This window comes from Balaenoptera musculus, chromosome 13 (genome assembly GCF_009873245.2).
Source record: "Balaenoptera musculus isolate JJ_BM4_2016_0621 chromosome 13, mBalMus1.pri.v3, whole genome shotgun sequence".
NCBI lineage: Eukaryota > Metazoa > Chordata > Mammalia > Artiodactyla > Balaenopteridae > Balaenoptera > Balaenoptera musculus.
In genome coordinates this window covers 4,830,249-4,847,880 of record NC_045797.1, presented here as the reverse complement: position 1 = coordinate 4,847,880, position 17,632 = coordinate 4,830,249, and the positions used below count along the sequence as shown (strand labels likewise).

The following is a 17,632-nucleotide window of genomic DNA, read 5'->3' as shown; positions in this document are numbered from 1 at the left end:
ATATGTATACGTGTAGCTGGTTCACTTTGCTGTATAGTAGAAATTAACAGAACATTGTAAAGCAACTGTACTCCAAAAAAATTAATTAAAAAGATGTTATCTAGAGCTTACAGTGCCCTGGGCACTGTTCCAATCTTGCCTGCTCCTGACTCTGTGGTCTCAGTGCCAATACTCATGATCTTGACAAGTAAGTCAAGAATAGCAATGAACAGATCTAATTCCTTGAAGTGACACCAAACATGGTGGTGAATCTCCCAGCAGTGACAAGACTTTGCATCTCTTCCTCTGAGAGCGCATGACTGGTGTCCCTGCAGATAGAGACGCCTGTTCAAGAACATTGCCAGCCACAGGGGAGTGGAGGGAGGGGGACGGTACGGTCAACTGGTTCCAAAAACCTACTAGAATTATTCTTTGGCTGCTCCCCCTCTCTTAACCTTCTTCACCTGGTGGCAGGATGATTTAGTGGTTAGGAATCTAGCCTTTGGAGCCAACCTGCTTGGGTTCAAATTCTGGTTCCTCCTCTTAGCGTAACGTGACTTGGGCGGTTTGCTTACCCTCTCCGTGTCTCAGTGTCCTTGTCTGTAAAATGGCCATAATAATGGTAGTGCCTGCTTCATTGGGTGGTTATGGGAATGAAGGAGTTAATACATGGAAGTCATTAAGAACTGTATCTGGCATAGAGTGAGTTCCAGAGAAGGCTTAGCTTTTGTTGTTATATTATTGTACGGGTCTGGAATTAGTCCCTGAATCCTTCTGGGATGTGGTGAGTTTTAAAAGTAAGTCAAATTTACCCATGATTGAGTCATACCAGTTATTCAGAGCTAAAAGCAAATCTTGCGCTTAGCATTTGTTTTACATGGAGCCCAGGAGTTGAGGGTTATGATTTTCCTTGTCATTCCCCTTAAGGCAGCCTTCGTACTCAAAACTTCCCTCTATTTCTCTGAACTCCTTAGAAAAACTTCTTTTTCCCATCCAAGAGCCCTGTAGGGACTTAAATCTGAGGATCTGGAATCTGTTTTTGGATGAGACCGTGTCAATTCTGGACCCTAAACAGAACATTTGCAAAATCCCATAAAGTCCTGTTTACTTCTCATTGCTTGCCCCCATTTTGCTTTCGAAACTCTCTGCACCAAAGCTTCTGTAACTGGCCGCGCCTTCCTAACTAGTGTCTGCCAAATGAAGTGTCAAGGAGAATCTGGAAGAGCAGTCTCAAGGCCCCAAGATTTCCAGATCATTTGGAACTCAGTGTAATAATATCAGTGCAATAAATAACAAGCATTAGCTTGAGTAACTGATGCTAAAACAGGGAGATGATTTGATTACTTTTTCTAAAGGATTATTCAATGTTGTCCTTACATTTAAATATTTATGTACCAAGGTCAGAGTTCTTGGTACATGATGCACCAGCATTTTTGAACAAGTCATGAATTTTGGCTAGAAATCAAATTTCAGGGTGGGTGGAGTGGTGAGTTGAAGGACATCTTTGAGTATCTCCCCTTTAAAATAAAAGAGAGAGTGCATGTGAGTAGTCTGCAAGGAAGGAGCTACAAGAGCTGGCAACTATTCACAGCTCAGTCATTCACTTGAAATTCATTCCTCCTGCCCTTCAGTTTGGGTAAGCATCAATTACTTATCTAAAATTTGTAGTAAAAACTTTTCCAGACATGTAATAAGGAAAGTATCAACAGTTCATGTTTAGAGGAAATGTGCTTTCTTAAAATATATTAAGCGTTGTTGTATTCATTCTATGCTTGTCAGTTTCTGTATTGGTTCCATCCCTTCCCTGACTTTTTAAGAAAAAAATGATAAAGTTAAGTTATCCTTTTGCTGAAAGAAAAAGTATGTCATTATTTTTCACAGACCTTCAACTCTTCTTAGAAAGCTTTTGGTGAGTCTTGGGGATAAGCAGGGGCAGGGACACATTTCTGAGGGTTTGGTATAGTGTCTAGGGCAACTATTTGATGACTGTTTTACCCAGCTCTTTCCTATATTCCTTAGTTGCTTTGGGATGACTGTTTGCCTGTGTGCTTGAGGGCAGGCGGGAGTCATGTGTGTGTACACACAGCTGCCAGCCTGTGTGGATGTCTGGGTTTCATATCTGCATTTATAATATTGTATTTTCTAAGGTCTGTTGAATTTTATAATTTTCTTTTTTTTCAAAAATAGAAACCCATTTTCTTTCCTCTTAATTTAGCTTCAGTACATTCTCATGAGACAGTGAAATAGCATGGCTGTCATAAGCCCTGCGTGATCCAAAAGTCCAGTAGGAATAAATGTAATGATGCATGTCTGAAGTCTGCTCCTATACATATTTGTACATATTAAAGATCTGTTCATGAATAATTTTCCTGGGAGGTATTGAGCAAGTAAAAGTCATGGCTGTAAATATTTTGCTTGTGATTCTGTATGACTTATTTTTTGGTATCTTTTTGTCAGAGATACTGACAACTCTTTCCAACTATAAATCTTAGGGAATACCATCAACCACCTAGAGGGGAGCTTCACCATCGTATGTCACAGATTTGACTTGAATCATCTTGAGAATCGGTCACCAACACTTGCTCTAGATTGAGAAACTGAGAATGAGACTTTGGGTCTTGGTAATTCTAACAATTCTCATACCTTCCACATCAGCTACATTTAGTAAGTATTGCTTTTGAACTGACATTTAAAATTATTTTAATTAAGTAATTCCAAGAACATTTGCCTAGTTTTAAATTGCTTGCTTCCAATTGCTCTAGCTGAATGGTAACCTAGAAAATTCATTTATGTTCTACAGTCATTCTTCATCACCAATCTATCAGGACAAATTCTTCATAACAAATATAGCATAATTTTAATTTTACATATTCAAATATGTCAAAATTTAATATGGTGCCTGCACGTAGAAGGTACTGACAGCACTTGTTGACTGACAACATGCTTTGTGTAGATGACATGTCTGCTTTCCTTTGGAGCAATGTGAAGGATCTAGCTCCAAATTAAATCACTAATCTGTGTATCCATTAGAATATTTCATAAAAGATCTTAGATCATTTACTTATTCTTTCTCAAAGTGTGACCAGTTTCTAAATTTAATCCTAGAAGGGGATATTTAGAATACAGAAATTGTAATCCTTTTTATATGATCACTTCAGGATGATATTTATATATATTTTTTATTTGCAGGCAAATCGTCTTGGAGCCTGGAAAATGAGGCTTTAATTGTGAGATGTCCCAGACAAGAAAAATCTCGATACCCTGTTGTCTGGTATTACTCAAAAACCAACAAACGTATTACCACCCAGAGAAGTCATGTAGTTGCCTCAGGGGAACGTCTTAAGTTTCTCCCAGCCAAAGTCAACGATTCTGGATTTTATACTTGCATTATCAGAAGGTATTATCCAGTCCTCCTCCTTTGTCTTTAAGAGTTGATAGTCTGAGCTGCCTCACTTCCCTTCTCTTTCTAGACCTCTCTGCAGCAGTTGAATTTATAAAGTGATTGGAATAAAAGAGCACCTGAGGAACACCATCAGGTTGGGCTTTAGGTGACGGTGAACTCTCTGGATGTATAATGACAGGGCTTAATTTGTAGCCCAATTAGAAAAAGACCTTGCTTTTCTAGTGACCAGGAAAACTGAGAGCAATCGCTCACGTTGGGCTCCAAATCAGAACAAACCAACAGCCTAGATGTGGGGCGTCAGGAGGCTTACGATGGGTGTAAAAGGGGGGTCCTCTGTGCCTCCCACATGAGGGGCAAGCCCAAGAAGTTTACCTGAGACTGGGGGCCCACAAGTCTCTTACTCTACACGTAAATTGCCACCTCTTGTGATTTTGTGCCTGTTTGGTACGTACAAGATGTCAGATGAACTAAGTCAAAAGGCAAGATGGGTACAGTTAGATGCCTAGGTTCTGAGGTCAGACAGCGTTAGTTTCAAAGTCACGGTGTGTCACTAGTTAGCTGTGCATTGCTGGTAAGTTACTTCTCCATCCTTGTTTCCTCATCTGTAAAATACACGTGATAGTAGAACCCACTTCAAAGCGTGGTTGTGAGAATAGAATGAATGATACACAGTAAACTCTTAATAAATACTAATTATCTTTATAACATCAGGTCTCGGTGTTACAGCACATACAGTGTACACAGAAATGGTGAGGGAGTAATTTTTTTTTTTTTTTAAACGGAAAGAGTTTTCTTTTTTTTAACTTTGGGTTTATTTATTTATTTATTTATTTATTTATTTATTTATGGCTGTGTTGGGTCTTCGTTTCTGTGCGAGGGCTTTCTCTAGTTGCGGCAAGTGGGGGCCACTCTTCATCGCGGTGCACGGGCCTCTCATTATCGCGGCCTCTCTTGTTGCGGAGCACAGGCTCCAGACGCGCAGGCTCAGTAATTGTGGCTCACAGGCCCAGTTGCTCCGCGGCATGTGGGATCTTCCCAGACCAGGGCTCGAACCCGTGTCCCCTGCATTGGCAGGCAGATTCTCAACCACTGCGCCACCAGGGAAGCCCCGAGGGAGTCATTTTAAAGGCTACTGTAGGGGTTGTGTTTTACCTAAAATGTAACAAAAAGCATTTAAAACTCTAGATTTTAATGATTATTTTAAAAGAAGAACCACTATCTGTCAGTTGTTTTAGGAAGAAAAGCAATATTAAGTAAAAGTTAGAGCTGGGTTAAGTTATTTCATAATGCTAAGTGACTTTTTAAAAATTGTTTGATTTATTTTAATAGTCCTACCTCCAGTAAGACTGGATATGTGAATGTCACCATTTATAAAAAACAACCAGGTTGTGATATTCCAGACTTTCTGATATATTCAACAACATCTGGATCAGAAAAAAATTCCAGAATATATTGTCCTACAATTGACCTCTACAACTGGACAGCACCTGTGGAGTGGTTTAAGGTAAAAGGAAACATGCAGGAAATAGATGAAAATTACACCATCAAAATAGGTGGAAGTAAAGAATTACTGAATGTAGACTGGGACTTTTCATTTCAGAATTGTGAAGTTCTTCAAGGATCCAGGTACCGAGCACACAAGTCATTTTTGCAGATTGACAATGCAAACAGCAAGGACGCTGGTGATTATACATGCAAATTTACGCACAATGAAAATGGAGTCAATTATACTGTGACTGCAACCAGGTCATTCACAGTTATTGGTAAGCTACTGAATTTAACAAAATGCAACACTTGAAAAACGATAATGTGACAGAAATTGTGTCCATCTTGTTGATTTGCCGGTACTTCGTGCTCCTCCCCAAACTTCCTCCTGACTCATCTTATCTTACGTGTATTCTCTAATGTGACGCAAAGAGATTTTCTAAATGCACTATCAAGATCTAAGATATTTTGGAGGGAAATAACGCTGCTAATCCAAAGCCACATCTGTTCTCTCCTCTATGGCTTAATTTTTCAAAGATAATGTGATCTGAATCCTAACCTAACATTTTTTTGAATGGCAATACAACAATTTGGAGAGCAAGATTAACTCTTTTTCTCCCAATTTGTTGTCAGAGGTTCTGTAAATAGAGGAAAATCTATTTCCTCTCTAACATAACTAGCCGGATTAGAAGTTGAGTGAGAAGCTTTATAAAGAGATACATAGATATTGTTGGCTGATTTTCAATCTTGATTTGCAATGCTTTCATCATCATCCAGGACCTTAAGTAGGTCATTTAATTCTACTTTTTTTTTTTCAAAATTACTTTAAATTCTATAAGAGTCCATCAGGGGTGAGATTTCACAGTCAAGCCTGTTAAATCTACAAAGAGTTGGGGTCTCCTTAGCAGAGCTTGATCTATGGGTGTAGATGAAGCAGGACCTGTATGTCTGGCAGATTTCTCAGGGCAGAGCAGTAGTGGAGAAGAGTTTTTGTCTGTAGTTTTCCAGTGCCCCACCGCTGTAAAATAAGCATCGCTGGACCACATTTGTGTTAGTAACTCTCAGTGTTCAACATCAAAACCTGCAGGGGTCCTTAATCACACCATCCCGAAATAAATGAGAATCAAGGGGTGCAGGAATGCAGCCGTGCATTCACCGTGTCTAGGCGTCAGTGCCACGGGAATTTGAACTTCCTGATAGGGTGGGCCACACTGGTGGAAAGCTGTGAGCAGAAGTGTGGACTTATGTGTTTATCACTTTCAGGAGTCGTTTGAACTCTTCCCTGTAGCGTTCGTTATGCTTATCCTATAGAATCGTGGTTTTCTGACAATTGCTACGTCATGCAATTAATTTAATGCTTTGGATGGCATTCGTTTTAATGATAAAAAGAGAATAGAAAATATCAGAAAACATCATAGGTAGTAAGAGAATGTATTGCTTGAATGTTTTTGTTTTGTGTGTGTGTGTGTGTGTGTGTGTGTGTGTGTGTGTATTTGTTGCCATGGATCACAATCAGAAAAATCCAAGAAACATCACTGTGAAAAAGGATAGAAATATGAAAATACAAGCTTTATACTGATGACCACCCAATGCTTGCCTAATATTTATATTCTCTTTTTTGTCTTTGATTTCAGATAAGCAAAGCTTTTCTTTGCTTCCAGTAATTATAGCCCCTCCACAGAATGAAACAAAGGAAGTGGAAATTGGTAAGAAAACTTTAAGAATACTGTAAATGTTTTGTCTGGAAAATGTTTCCATATGACCCCTGTTCTGAATTCCCCAAGCAGGGGTCAGGCTATTACCATAGCGGATCTTGAGGATTAAATGAGATGCATATTTGGAAACACCCACCTTGGGCCCTTGCTAATATTAGGAATATGTGGTCACAACAACGTACAGCGCTTACATTTGTACTGCACTTTGCTCTATTTTATTTATTTATTTTGGTGCTTTCATGCGTGCTGCCTCATTTCCCTCTCACTTCTATCCAACTATCCAAGGAGGTAGATATCATCCCCACTTTATCCTTGTGGCTGCTTAGGCTTAGAGAGGCTCAATGACATCCCCAAGGATGTGGCGGGAATAAATGCTGACAGAAGGAGGAGAACCCATATTGTATGCCTCTGTCCGTCTCTGCTTTTCCTGGTTCCCTGAGAGAATGGGGTCAGAATCAAAGTTCTTAGCATGTAAAGCAAAACCACACTGACTGCCTCAGAGCTGCTCTACTGCTTTGCAGGGTTTCCACGTTCCTCCCTGCTTTCTCCCATGCCCTCCTTCCCATCCCTCGACATGAAGCTCAAGTATCCCCTCCTCTGTGAAATCCCCCTGCCAGCCTCCTTACCTGCGAGGGAGCACGATGAGAGCCAGCGTCTGGTCAAGTCCAAGGCCACCAGCACCAGCCCTGCTCCCTGCCCTGATGTCTCCCTCTGTATTCCCATGCCACTTGTCTGTCTTTCTATTAAAACACTAGAATACCGTGTGTTCTGATCATTTGCTTATACCATTGTCACCTCCTTGGAGACTCTAAGCTCCTCGTCCCTCTTCAGATGCTTGATTCTTGACACAGGGACTAAGAACTCAGTAAAGGATGGCTGAGTGCCCAACCCAAGGCAGGAATCGGCCCTTAAGCTTTTAGTTCTGAAAGGAGGAAGTCTCAAATTACCAGGAGCGGGAGCGGAGAGGCTCTTGTTGGACGATTAAGCAGTGGGATTGTGGCTAATTCAGGTGAAACGGTTTTACTGACAAAGGTAGCTTACAGAGAGATGAAGGGAGTTCCATAGGAGAAGAAAGGAGTGGAAGACAGACATTAAATGGGAAGGAAATCCAAGGAAGAGGGGATATACATATATACAAGTGGCTGAGTCACTTTGCTGTACAGCAGAAACTAACACAACATTGTAAAGCAACTATACTCCAATTAAAAAAAAAAGGAAAAGAAATGGCAATGCATAGTAAGGGGAAATCTTAGATTATAACGTGGCATTGGTGAAGCCTCTATAGTTTCCACTGCAGGGGAGAGGGGGCTGAGCTTCAGCCTGAACTGTGGGTGGAATGAAACTGATGGGAGACGGAGGAGGTGGCAAAGCGAGGGCAGAGAAGGAGGAAGGTGCTGAAGATGAGGAAAGGAAATGGAAATCCATTCATGACACACACTAGACGTTCAATGACTTTTTTTCACATGCAATGAAATTAAATCCTCTCTGCAGAACTGAATTTTATCGGTGAATCTCTTTCCTTCTCATCTAGGAAAACCAGCAGACCTAAGGTGCTCTGCTTGCTTTGGGAAAGGCTCTCAGACCATGGCTGACATCCTGTGGCAGGTTAACAGAAGCAACGTTGAGAACTTCGGTGAAGCAAGAATACAAGTGTTGCGAGAGCAAGATCAAAGGTATTTTTCAATCTCAGTTAAAGCATCCCCTTCCCTTCCCACACGGTTTGCAACTGCAAAATAAGCACTGAAAGTAACAGGTTGTCTTCCTAGTTCTCGCAGTGAGCTGACTTGCCTAAACGCCGTGTTAAGAATAGCGGATGTAAGAGAAGAGGATTTCTCACTGAAGTACGACTGTCTGGCCATGAATTTCCGTGGCCTGATCATGCACACCGTAAGACTGAGGAGGAAAAATCCAAGTAAGGCATGTTTCTGAGACTTTGGTCGCCTGAGTTCGCTGTTCACAACTGTAAGCCGAGTCATATTCTTAGAGAACAGTGTATTGGAGCGTGGCTCCAGGTGCTCCATCAAGACAGAGTGGTCCAGCTCAGAAACTGGAGGCAGGTGGAGAAAAGATCTGTCTTGGGTGTAGGCAACAGGAGGACACACTGTGTGTAGAGAATTCAAGACAAAAACGAAGCCACGCCACATTCACTGTGCTTGGCATCGTCAGCACGTCCAGACAGCGTTAAACAAGTCCGTGAGGACGCGCCCCTCCTCTCGGGCACAAAGGCATTTTCCTTCCACTCCCTCCCTATATCACTGCGCGCACAATGATGGCAGAAAAGTAGTTTTACAAACCTTTCCTTCCTGACCACCTGTCAATTCCCTCACTTGTTTGCATGTCCAGATAAAGACACCCCGTTGGTTAGATGTAGCATTCAATCCCGTGCAATAAAGGGTGGGGAGAAAATTTTGACATTTTTACTTGTCACTCCATGTACCACTACGTAGAAATTATTTAATGTGTTTGTCACATAGTCATAGGGAGAGGTAAACTCCTAGTTTATACCCCTAAGTGCAGTATAGTCCAGATTAATTTGGATAAACCCACAAAGGCACAACATGATTGGGAGAGATGAGAAAACAGACCACCAATCAGATAGGGTCTTTTAGTCTCTGCCCGAGGGGGTGCTTGGGATTTTTCTTGTTTGAATTCAACTTTAACCACGGATTTGCAAGTTTTTATAAAACAAACGGAATCATGACTACTGTAGATGATTTTAAATGCTATCATGTTTCATGGGTCGACGGGATTCTGCCAGTTATAACCGTGTCACCCCAGGACATGTAGACCCTGTTGAGATGTCATTTTAGGGTGACATTTGTGGTTCTGGTGGGCACGGAAGATCCCGTAGGGAAGAGGAAGCCACCTCCACCCCTAGCACTGCCATGGTGTCCTTATCCCCATGCTTTTCTCACGATGTCATTATATGAACGTTCTTCGGGTACCTGTGTATTGGAATTGTTTTCATGTTACATGTACTTGGTGATTTTGTTCCTTCTAATTCATCTGTATATGCTACCTTTCACCTGTGTTTCTTCAAAGCAACACAATTATACTCTGTCTCAACAACTATGTCAATTAAACAAAAATTGTTACAACTGCTCTCAATGGTCACAATGAATTCCTTTATTTCTAATCATACAATAAAAGAAATTACACATTGTCCTGAATTTTAAAAACAAAAACTAAAAAGTCTGTGTCCCCATATTATTAAATATCATTAAACATTTGATACTACTACTATTAATAATAGTAGTACACATTTATTCATTATTCCCTAGGTACCAGGACCTGTCATTATTTCCCATATAATTTTTCATTTATTTTATCAAAAATCCACGATGAAGAGGCTATTACCATCATCTAGTTTTATAGATGAGGAAACTGAGGCAAAGAGAGGTTGAATAATTGGCCAGGCTACAGTTACAGAGCCAGGATTCAAAGGCAAGCAGTGTTTCCTGTTTATAAGCGCTTACAGAAAGTATTCAGTGTTTAGTCAACACGTACAAGGATTACTTATACATTTATAAAATAACTAACATTTAGGAAGATAATGAACTTCAACTCGCCTTAATGTCTTGGATTAACTTCTTTCTTCTAGTTAGCCAGTCACACGCATAAGTACTTCACAAGAAATAGGGATTCCCGGCATGCATCCAGATAGGATTTTTAGAACGAGTGACCTGGAAAGGAATCCTGTTGAAATAATTCACTTAGGGAGTATTTATCATTTAAACTGATGACAGTGCAGATGCTAGGCTCACTCAACAATTTTCAGTTTTGGATCGGTTCACCTTGGTCATTCTTTTTTTAATTATTTTTTTGTTATTAAAAAATTTTTTTTGACCATGCCATGCAGCACGTGGGATCTTAGCTCCCCAACCAGAAATCGAACCTGCACCCCCTGCAGTGGAAGCTCGGAGTCCTAACCTCTGGACTGCCAGGGAAGTCCCCACCTTGGTCATTGTTGATTTCATAGTGTGGATACTCAGGGAGCTGATGAACTAATGAAGGAATTTGCAAATACAGACCAGGGATTTTCTATGGCAAAACTGGGAGCCTGTGTTTTGAGATCAGATGAAAATGAAAAGGGAGCTATCTAGTCAAATCTCATTTGAGAGTCTTTTCACATTTATCTTTAAGTGGGACTATTTGTAAGATGGGGTAGTTAACGATTCTAAGGAGGGAAGTAAACTTAAAACAGCCAAAAATACTATTTATGAGCATAGTTCTTACATTCAATTTGTATATATCTGATTCAATAAATACGGGGACCATCTTGCATATATACATATGTTATGAAGCAATGATTAAGGATAAAAGTTCAGTGATGGCTAAATAATGTTCACCAGAAGGGAAATACAGGGCATATTTAGGACCTAAAACCCAGTCATTTGACTTCATCAAATACACATTAGAGACTTAGATAGCTCTTGTTTCTTCCCTGCTTTCCTGTGCCACCAACCCCAGATGCAATAAGTCCCCAAGACCTGTTGATTCTTTCTCCTTAACGCCGCCAACGCCAGGTTTGTCCGTTCCTCTCTCATTATTACATGAATCCGGCCCCTCCTCATCTCTCACCCCCCATACTGCAGTAACTTCTCATCCCATTCTACTCCGAGGACCTGTGGGTCATGGAAACAAAACTTCCACTACCATCAGATTAATCTTGCTTGAAAACCACTTGCACTGTTAACGAACCACTCAAAACTCTTCAATGGCTTTCATGACCAGAAGAGAGACAAAATGCTTTAGCTGGAGCCTCAAATCTGATCAGAGCCTAGCCCTAGACCCACCATTCCAATCATATGTTCCAGTAATTCCCCAAACTTTTTTTTTTTTTTTTTTTGCAGCTATCTAAATCTTACTCATCCTCCAGGTACCTTATTCTGCAGGAAGCCTTCACTGCCCAATCCAGCATGGAGTGAACACACCTTCCGAAAACCTCTGCTAGCTAAAACTAATGCTTTCACTTCCAATCTTAGCTAAGTTTACATGAGTCTGTCTTCCTCTTATGCTTTGAAAATCCCCTACAATGCCTAGCCTGGTGCCTTGCACAGAGTAGGGGCTCACTAAACATTAATTTTCTGATTCTTAAAACAGCCATGAAAATGCCATGTAGGCATCCCTTGTATAAATCTCTCATACTCCCAGGGGAAGCCAGCATCCATGTATTTGTTTATTTTCTCCTGTTTTAGGAGTAATAATGATCATTTTTCTCCTCCCCCTATCTTTTGAATAGCGGATCAACAAATCACCTACTATGTGCTTGCAGGATTTAGCATATTATTCTTGCTAATCAATGTCTTGGTGATAATTCTAAAAGCATTCTGGATTGAGATTATTCTGCTCTGGAGAGACATAGCTAGACCTCACAAAACTAGGAACGGTAAGTGGCAAGTTTCAAGTTTTCTTCAAAAGGAAATGTTCTATAATGGCTTTTGGTTGTTTATCGAATAATCTCTTAATAGTTATGCTACCAAACACAGATCCCCTTTTGCTTGCTAGCATATTAGCAATAAATCATTTTGAGTCCACTCAGAGGACACTCTCCATCCTGCCTTGTCACTCCTCGTGGTTCTGAGATCCATCTCAACAGCTCCAATTTTCTCCCCCGTAGAATTGCTGTTCTTACTAAATCCCCAGTAGCAGAATCTGCTCCAAGCCCAGAAAGGGCATTTTGGAAAATGGGAAAACTTTATGGAAGTCAAAACATTAACAAAATTGTTCCTGTTTTCCAGATGTGAACAGGTTAGAAAGGTCCATCAGAATGCAGTGTGTTTTACCAGAAACCCTGTTCCATAAAGAGTCTTACCTACCTACATATGTATACCCATGAAAGAAGACAGTGCTGCCTGCTAACCGTTCTTTCATTTGGAGGCAGATAAAATTTAGATTTTCCATATGGGACACTCAACTAGAGCTAATTATTTGATTTGTGGGAAATTCAGATCCCTTAAAAACTTCTACTCTTTTGCCACCATTAATTACCCTTTAGCATTTTCACTTCCCCATGGGGAAAACAAAAGCTAAAATTGAGATCTGCTCAGCAGAGCAGAAAGCCCCTTAGCCATGAGTATAAATACTTATTAATAGATTATTAATCAAACTTGACAATATGGTTTGAACTAAACTGGTCAGGCTCTTGCCTGTTTTCTATCATTCAGTCTGAGACAGTAAAAAGGAGAACTTTGGGACTAAGATTGGTTTCCTGATGACATTTTGTGGCAGTAGATTGTTGTCATCGTCTCTGGATTCTAGAGTATTTGGGGGGATGAGATACATTCACCAACAGCCATAAAACTCCCTGAAGAATGTCTACTAAGAGTCAAATGAGAATTTTTGAGACCAAGTAATAACATTGTGTTCCTTGTTCTCATCTTCAGATGGGAAGATCTATGATGCTTACGTGATCTATCCACGGAACTGCAAAAACATTCCAGAGGGGGCCAGCTCTGTGGAGTACTTTGTTCACCAGATTCTGCCTGACGTTCTTGAAAATAAATGTGGCTACGAGTTATACATTTACGGGAGAGATCTGCTCCCTGGAGAAGGTAAAACTATCAACAACCATCAGGGACAGAAATTCACATTCATCAGAAGGCTAAGTAAGTAATAGGTGGTCTTATCCCTGCCTTCATCAGGAGCTGCAATCATTATTCCAGGCCATAAGACTAGAGCTTTTAAATATTTCTCCAGAAGAAGGAGGTACTTACTCTTTGCTTTTCCTGCCCCCATCACCACCCTGATCCTGAGGTCTTCACAGTCGTGTCAGTGATATGAAGACAGGATAAGGCATCCTTGCTTGTGGATTTAGCAGGGTCCAGCCCCTACTTCACTCCCCATGTCCACCACTAGGATAACTGACATCTCTGAAGTCCCTCTAGAAGATTTGAAGGAGGGCTTGAAATCCAAGGAATTTTGTTCTACTATCCAGAGGCACTGGCTAAAATATTTGAAAGGACTCAAAGTCTTTATGATTTTCCTTATATTGGTGAAACATTTGCAAATTTATATCTTCACAAGAACAGATAGAATTGTGTCTTCTGTTTCTTAATATTCCTAGTTGATTTCATGTGAATTTGACAGTTGGGTCACAATTCCGGCATTTCAGTAGTCATTCTCCTTTCCTTCCATATTTATGTCAAGTATCTAGGAACCCTCCTTCTAGCCCTTCTCAAATTCCTCAGGGACCAGGAAGTGTGTGGAATATGAATAAGGCAGGGACATCATAAGTGTAAGTCCTCTAAAGTCAATGTTTAATAGACTGTGAGTTTAACCTGGCATTCCTACCGCAAAGAGGGATTCAAGTGTCTATGGAATCAAACGTACACACGACAGGTGAATCTGGTTTATCCTGCAATATTTGGATAATGTTAATGGCCTAATACCAGCTTGGGAGACATGTATAGAGTGCAATTCAGGAAAATGTAACCCACGTCTCTCCCGAGGCTTTCTTCTTCCTTCAGCTCTCCCCACTGGCTACCCCTGCAAGTCGAGAGCAATGTCATGGTATTCAGATGCTCATTGCCTGTTACACATCTGCTTATGAGGCTGCAGGGACTCCAGTTGTTTGTGACGTCACACCAGGTGCTGCATGCTCTCCATCTCTTCTTTCTTAGGTCTGCCAACCTCATTTCTAGTTACACCTCTCCCCAGCCAAACGTGAGTGCCAGCTCGCCGGTGCTCAAGCTTGTGTGGCCTTTATCGTGCTGTTTTTCATTTGGAAAAGTTTCCCGCCTCCCCCTCTCTCAAGTATGTCCTCTGACCTTACCTCAACCAAAGTAAAACAAAATCCAACAAAACAACACGAAACTTCACTCTTCCCTTAGAAAAAGTTCATGGCTGGCCCATGCAGTGTATTTCTTCCCATGACGATTACTCTCCATTTGCTCCTTCAAATTCATTCTGCACCCTCCTCCATCCAGTGGCCTGGTGGCTGATCCTTATGGAAGCCATCACCCCCTTGCTCTCTGCTCCACGCTGGGCTTGGCCAATGGGAGGTACTGGCAGGTGCTCGGAGGGCAGGGTGCCTCCCTGTTCCCTCTGGGTGGGGCCCCCTGGGTAGCTGTGCCCCTCTCTGCTGGAGCACTGGCTCCCGTCAGCTGGCCGTCCTCAGACACGTACCTGCTTTGGGCTCCGTGACCGCTCCCCTCCCTTCACACCTGGAGGGCAGTTGTGGCTCCCTGACATCACCTGCTGCGGGGCTCTGCACCATCTCTTGTTGATTTCCTTGGGCTCTGCCCACATCTTTTATAAACTGTCCTTTCATTAGACTCTCTTTAGTCAGTGCTTTTGAGAGTGCCGAGCTTTTTGCTAGGATCCTGACCGACACAAGGTCTCTGTCGGGCACTATTCAACATTCGTTTCCTGTTTCAGACCATGTGGACAGGCAGTCTTTAGCCTCCACTGCCTAAGAATGTCTTGAGTTGTTTTGTTCGTGGTTGTGCTTCCTTAATCATGCTGTCCCCTCCTTGCCGTGAGAGCTGGGTGTTTTACATGTTCTAAGTCCACCCACAAGTTAACTGAAGTCACCATGGAGTTGACGATCCATAAACACCGACTTGATGAGGGGATCTGATCTTCCTTAAGATTTCCCTAGTCTGGATCAAATCAGCTTCTAAAACAGAGACTATTAGGGGATGAAGCGGATCCAGGACTCCCTAGAGACTTTAGTCAGTTCAGAGAAGCAAGGGTTCCTGAGTTTGCACTCTATTTTTTTTCCCCCACCGTCCCTTTTTATTTCTTTAAGATTTATTTTTCTTGAGGTAACATTCGTTTAATGTAAGTTTCATAGGTACAACATATTTCTACTTCTGTACAACCTACAGCGTGCTCACCACCAAAAATTTAGTTTCCATCCATCACCATACATTTGGCCCCCTTTACTCATTTTGCCCTCCCTGCACCTCCCCCCTTGGGAACCACTGCTCTGCTCATTGACCCAGTGGGTGGTCACAGCATGCTCTCCACCATATATTTGTGATTTTTCCTGCTTTCTTCTGGTAGTTGATTTCTAATTTCTTACAATTGTGATTGGAAAAGATGCTTGATAGGATTTCAGTCTTAAATTTATTGAGACTTGTTTTGTGTCCCGACACATAATCTAACCTTGAGAATGTACCATGTGTGTTGAGAAGAACGTGTGCTCTCCTGCATTTGCATGGAATGTTCTGTAATATGAGAGTTAAAATCCTAAGACCCTTTACAACATGTAAGCTAATATTCTAAGAAGCTAATATGTATCGCTAGCTAGTGAACCTGAATTCGAGGTCTCCTGCTACAGATCTCTACATTCCCATTGAACCGAAGGACTCTGGACTGCTCTGCCTGGGAGAGAAGAGGGCTTGGGGCTGATAGTCTCACCGTGAAAGGGTTGCGTGTGTTCTTACCCCTTCCGCTGTGCCTTTTATCACTAGATGTAGCCACCACAGTGGAAACCAGCATCCAGAAGAGCAGGCGGCACATCTTCATCCTGACTCCTGAGGTCACGCACAGCAAGGAGTTTACCTACGAGTGGGAGATCGCCTTGCACAACACCCTCATCCAGAACGACTCCAAGGCCATCCTTATTGAAATGGAGGCACTGTGCCCGCCCGGCGGACTGCAGATCGGGGAGCTTCAGGACTCCCTCAAGCACCTCGTCGAAGTGCAGGGGACCATCAAGTGGACGGAGGACCTCGTGGCCAAGAAACAGTCCCTGAATTCCAAGTTCTGGAAGCACGTAAGGTACCACATGCCGGTGCCAAGCAAACTTCCAAGAAAGACTACCCGCTCGGCATCCTCGAGCGCCCAGGGGCAGCAGTGCTTGCTTTGATGGCGAACGCACTGCATTTGAGGGATCCAAATCCCTCCCAGCTGGGTCACGCGGCTGTACCAGACACTGGGGGCTGAGGCTCCAGAAATACTAGCATCGAGGGTATTCAGACCTCGGATTTCATGCACTGACTTTACGTCCATTTCCCTGGTTCTGGCTGGATGCAAAATACCCCGAGATTTTCATCCTCAAGCTCCCTGTCTCCACCTCACATCCCCTCCCTCGTCTCCCGTGGCTGGTCCTTCTCCATCGTGGCCCAGCATCTTCTCACTACTCTTCCTCTCTCTCTCTCTCTCTCTCGTTCTCTCTCTCCTTATTCCTTGTCGATATTCTACATGTTGAACATCAAACTGAAAGTTTTAGAGTTAAATTTTCATGTGATCTTGAACACTCAGATCCCTTCAAGCAGAACGCTGGTACTAAATCTTGTTCCCAATGCCAGAATGTGTTAGATTTTATTTGATCAGATGCTTAAGTTTTATCATATCAATACTGTCCCATTTGCTTGGAGTACCTTACCCAATTACCCAATTATCATTATATTTAAGTTTTTTTAATTCTAAAATTTCTTTCATATATTTTTATTCTCTTTAGAAATATCTTTTCTCACAGTACAAGTTATAAAAGAACAGAAAGTATGAAAGAAAAAATAACAGAAATTATTCATAAGTCCATCATCCTAAGATTATGACTTTTAAACATTTTGGTAAATTTGCATTTTAAGAAATTTTAATTTATACTTAAATATACCATTTATATAGCTGAGATTACACAGCATGCAGTTTTTACATTTTTATCTACTTAAAATCATAATAAGAGCATTTGAGAAGTCATTTAAATTTTAACGTTTTAAAATATTCATAGTGCTCCAGCTCATGGTTGTGCTACAGGTGACACGCCTAATTACTTATTGTTGGATATTTAAGTTGTGTCCAATTTAAATAATCATCATTATAAGTAATTCTGCAGTGGCCATATCATTATACTTTATATCTTCCAATTAAAACAATTTTTTTTTAATTTGAGAAACTTTTTAAAATTTTTTTAAATTTGAGAAACAAATTAATTTGTTGTAACATTTCCATGAAATAAGTAGGGCATTTTGGCAGAAGTGTTTTAGTGTTTTAACTGAAGTTAATTTGCACAGTCAAGGCCACTCCCATCAGTTCCTTGGAGTTCTCACACCCTCAGGGGCCTCAGAGCCCACCAGAGCTAAGGCTGAGGGACCCTCAG

The 17,632-nt window shown here is 41.5% G+C and overlaps 1 protein-coding gene across 1 annotated transcript; it reads left to right on the top strand.

Annotated features, from left to right (window-relative positions):
- Window positions 1-1,530: 1,530 nt before the first annotated feature.
- On the top strand, window positions 1,531-16,424 carry IL1RL1 (interleukin 1 receptor like 1). Its single transcript, XM_036872348.1, has 11 exons — window positions 1,531-1,615; window positions 2,472-2,643; window positions 3,169-3,376; window positions 4,712-4,886; window positions 4,983-5,145; window positions 6,502-6,573; window positions 8,114-8,255; window positions 8,349-8,494; window positions 11,825-11,971; window positions 12,969-13,136; window positions 16,002-16,424. The coding sequence occupies exons 2-11, from the start codon at window positions 2,583-2,585 to the stop codon at window positions 16,397-16,399; spliced, it is 1,680 nt and encodes a 559-aa protein (XP_036728243.1). The 5' UTR covers window positions 1,531-1,615; window positions 2,472-2,582; the 3' UTR covers window positions 16,400-16,424.
- Window positions 16,425-17,632: the final 1,208 nt, after the last annotated feature.